We start from the raw sequence: 4,531 nt of genomic DNA, 5'->3' as shown, positions 1-4,531 counted from the left end.
CAATTTGTTAGTAATTTATATGAAATATCATTGTTGTAGAGTGTAAATTGTAGAATCAAAATTTTATTAACAGATGTGCTAGAACGTCTTACAAGCAATGTCAATAATTCTGGATCCTGCTTCTTTGGGTTCCTCTTGGAAGCCACGTCTTTACAAACTATAGAATCCTCACAGTACTAAATTAAGGTATATTTGTACTTGGGAAACATTTTTGTGTTAATGTCATAATACGAAACATGGTCCTGTTTCAGGTCCTGTAGGTATTCTCGACATGTACCCTCATTACTCCGCTTTATTCACAGGTTTCACACCAGTTGAGCGCCGACAGGATTGAGAAAATCCTGGAGCACTTAGTGGAGGGAAGAGATTGTGCCACGGAAAGCGGTGAGTAATATTTTCGACACCGGTTGGGAAACCCTTCTGTGAACCTGCTCACTATTCATGAGCTCTGGTTCCGCTTTCTGGCTCCCCATTTCCGCACCGACCATCCTCCGTTACCCTCTGAGGGGCAGGTTCTTCGGCGATGTTCCAGGGCGAACGAGTCATTGGTTGGCTGGGTACTCGTGTATGGGTGTTGTCAATGGAAGATTTTAAAGCAAATCCTAATTTTACCTTAAAGGTTTACTTAGTAAAGGAGTAAAGGTTTACTTTATAGCTCCAGTAAATGCTTTTACTAAAAGGCATGATATAACTAATAAAAGAATGATGTGATTGCAATTTAGAAATAATTAAATAAATTAAATAGCGTTATTCTTTAACCTGATATCTCCATATAAAACGTTGGGTCCTGCTGTGCAGTCCTATATGCCATCTTCTGTAAAGACTATGTCTAAATTACCTGCAAAAGTTTGCAGTTTAAATTAATTGTATATAATAAACTTTTGTGACCATTCGAACTACTATCCTTACTGCCTCGTTTGAAAAGACCAACAAAAAATATTTTTGCTGAATCTTCTATAATATTGGTTGAATTTTGAGAAGTAGTAATTTTTATTTTTTGATTGTCTGTCCTAGGAATTTTTTTTTTTTTTTATTAAGATGTTAAGGTCAAAAGTTAAGTTCCTTTAGAATAGTATCAATATTTTATCGATTTTTTTTTTAACTGATGTACTTGTAGGAATATTAGTACTTAAAGATGTGAAAACCCGAAATGTTGTACAAACTAATAAAGAATGTTGATAATAAGGCAGTTAATTTTTCACCTCAACATCTTAATCATTTTTTTTTTAATAAAAATTTGATACACCCAAATTACATTATTGAATTTTTTTTATATCCTGGAGTCAAATTCGGTTCCGGTTCGAACCTGGCAATAAGGAGGAGGTTATAGGACATTAAAACCAGCGTAATTATAAATCTTATTCTTCCCATTATCTATAAAATATCTTTATTACCTGGATGATTAGCCGACTTAGTATTCCTTGGAGGAAGGAGAATAATGGAAATGGTATATAACGGTAAGCTGCCAGAAAAAGTGAAGTCAAAAAAGCGAGTGATGGTATTGAACTCCAAAGTCGTGGCAGAGAGCCAATCACAGGCTGCCTTCTGTTTCAGTTTAGATTACAATGGTGAACATTCCTTTTAACCTCAACGTAGCCTATTAATCTGAGCTCCGAGGGCGTTAACTCCCCTCTTTTATGCTTCCCTTTCCCTTTACAGGAGAGTTGCCTATGCCACTATCCTGTTCTGACCTAGTAATAGTACATAAAAACATTTAATCCTAATAAACAGCTAACAGACCATTAACTTAATATAAATATTAAATCAAGAGTAATTTTTTTTTTTATTGAAATTTAGAACTGTCTTTACATACACATACATACAGTAAATGTGATGTTAGATTACAATGATTTAATATAGAGATGTAGTGAAACCACTGGAATAACATTCCTGATTAGAAGGTTTCGAGACCATCTTCTTTTCGGTGGATAGTCAGGAATGGAAGATGAAGCAAGGTTGGAAACTAGTGGGTTTAGGTGGTTAGGGCGTTTATAATGGAAGGATTGCTATCTTATTCGGACAAGATCCATACATCCTTACATATGGAACATAAAGGTCATTGTGGATAATTTTATGATAAGTCATTGAGGATTGTGGATTGTAAGGATTGGATAAGAGAGGAATTCGAATGTTTAGTTTAGCCACAAAGCTCAACTCCGTATTTCCAGATTATCCTATTACAGTCATGTAGATCAATCTTTTATAATGAATTGGAGGTTTCGGCCATTTTTCTAGTAAGTATTGTAATAGATATGGATGTTTCCTTTCTTTTCAGTCTTGTGTGAGGATTCCAGGTTAGTTGTTTGTCTAGATGTAGTCCAAGCTATGGGATCTGTTCGACACTCGTAAGAGCAACATTATTAGTAGTACAGTCGCTAGGTTTACGACAGGGGTAAAAGTGATTTGATGGGATTTATTTTAATCCTCCATTTACGACACCATTCTTCGAGGGCTGTGATATGGGATGCAATTAAAGGGGTATTATTAGCTGCGAGCACACATGTGTCATCGGTATACGTAGTGAGGATAGGATAGAATTTTGATAATTTTCAATTATTAAACTGGTTTTAATAATAAGATATTTGTTTAATTTAAAAATCAAACAGGGCTTTCATAATATAAAATAATATATCTTATATTATACCATACGATTTTAATAGGGCATTGCCCTCAATAACTGGGAAAGTATTAAATATTAATATGCTTCGTAAAAAAAAAGTATAATTAAAGCGTACCCAAGACTTGGAGAATCCTAATTAACCTCAAGATATTTAAAAAAATTTTAATTGAGAATTTTCCCAGTGTATTGTTTTTAAGTGAGCGATTTGTTTTCAATTTCAAGGATTTGAGGAATTACGTATACTCATGTAGACTAGATAAAAAAACAAATACTGAGTGAGATTTTTTATTAATATTTATTGATGTATATTATTATTATTGATATATTTATATCATATAATATTTTTATTATTGATTTATTGATAAAGTAACATAAATATACAGGCTAAAAAATGGTAGGAATATCAAATAATAAATATATATTTTTTGTTATATAATACAATAGATCACATAACAATGACTAAATAAAACAAAATTAAAATCACAAAGGACACGATAAGGAAGGACACTGGCTGGTGCTGAATTGAAGGTGTCTTTTGTAGTGCTGTGTTGAAGACATCTTTGGCTTCAGTCTAGGCGCACACCACAGCGCAGTCACTGAAAATAACAATAATATAATATTATCAAAAGTCATCACTATATTCAGTTACTATATTTTACAAAAATAATAAATTTTAATATTCAATTTTAATTATAGTTTAAACTTTTTATGAGTCTATTGTTAGAATCTTCCATCTCATAATATATTTTTATCACATTTTACTGGAAGATTGCCAATTCTAAAAAGTCTGTGTATTTTAGACCATTCTGGTAGTATGGGGACATTACTTATTTTTTGAAATATGAGTTATTAATTTTATTAAGTATGACATATTCTGATTAAAAAATTTATACTCCCATGTCTGGGCATTTATAAAGATAAAGGAAAGATAAAAATTGTTTAGCAATCATTATATGAAAGTATTTAAGAAAAGAAATTATGTAATTAAATAATAAAATATTGATATTGAAATCATGTAAATCGGAAAAAATAATTGCAATCATAAATGTTTTGATATGTAACTCAACGTGCAACCGGAAATTAATTGCTGTTAAATGAAATCCAAGCAGATATAATTTATTAAAGATTAAAATTGATTAATCCAATTTAACAAAAATAAAAATATTTTATGAGGAGAAGATGGTTGGGGGTGCGGTCAATGAAAAACACAAATAAATTCGATTAACTTATTTTAATGTGCCAACGTTTCGGCTAGAGTTTCTAGCCTTCTTCAGGGCTAAAAACAGAACAAGATAACAACCACAGTAAGTATAGAAAAATAAAAAGAAAGTATAAACAGAATAATTTTACAAAATAGAATTAATGTCTATTTTGTAATAGACAGTCATTAATTCACTAGACTAGTCATTAATTCTATTTTGTAAAATTTATTCTGTTTATACTTTCTTTTTATTTTTTTTATTTTTCTATACTTACTGTGGTTGTTATCTTGTTCTGTTTTTAGCCCTGAAGAAGGCTAGAAACTCTAGCCGAAACGTTGGCACATTAAAATAAGTTAATCGTACTTATTTGTGTTTTTCATTGACCGCATCCCCAACCATCTTCTCCTCATTCATCATCCACGGTCAACTATCTCTCATAATTAATTAAAAATATTTTATATGATTGGTATTACTATTACTTGTCTGTATTGAACGAAAAAAAAATCTGAGGCTTTAAAATTTTACTAATTTACATTTCATATTAAAAAAAATTCAAGGAGGACTTAAATCTCTTTACTTTTTTAAATACACAAATAATTAAGTTCAGCCTTTGTTTTTTACTTAAACGGCTACTCCCAACATTTATTAAAAATTAAATTAAATTTATTATAAAAATTGACCAAACCCTCATAAGCCATACAGCCCCAGA

General features: G+C 31.0%; 1 protein-coding gene across 5 annotated transcripts in view; it reads right to left on the bottom strand.

The window, feature by feature from the left end:
* Nucleotides 1-3,020: 3,020 nt before the first annotated feature.
* grn (GATA binding protein grain) overlaps nt 3,021-4,531 on the bottom strand; it is a 260,366-nt gene continuing 258,855 nt past the window's right edge. Inside the window, exon 8 of one of the 5 annotated variants that reach the window (XM_067046768.1) lies at nt 3,021-3,216. In XM_067046768.1, coding sequence (XP_066902869.1) covers nt 3,192-3,216 — 25 coding nt within the window. In that variant the 3' untranslated portion in view covers nt 3,021-3,191. The remainder of the gene's footprint in view (nt 3,217-4,531) is intronic. The other 4 variants (XM_067046764.1, XM_067046767.1, XM_067046766.1 and 1 more) reach the window with 4 other exon arrangements.

Source organism: Halyomorpha halys, unplaced genomic scaffold, assembly GCF_000696795.3.
Source record: "Halyomorpha halys isolate HHAL.00 unplaced genomic scaffold, Hhal_1.1 Scaffold281.1, whole genome shotgun sequence".
NCBI classification, from domain to species: domain Eukaryota; kingdom Metazoa; phylum Arthropoda; class Insecta; order Hemiptera; family Pentatomidae; genus Halyomorpha; species Halyomorpha halys.
Note: the sequence above shows the minus strand (reverse complement) of the source record. Positions and strands in the feature narration are given on the sequence as shown.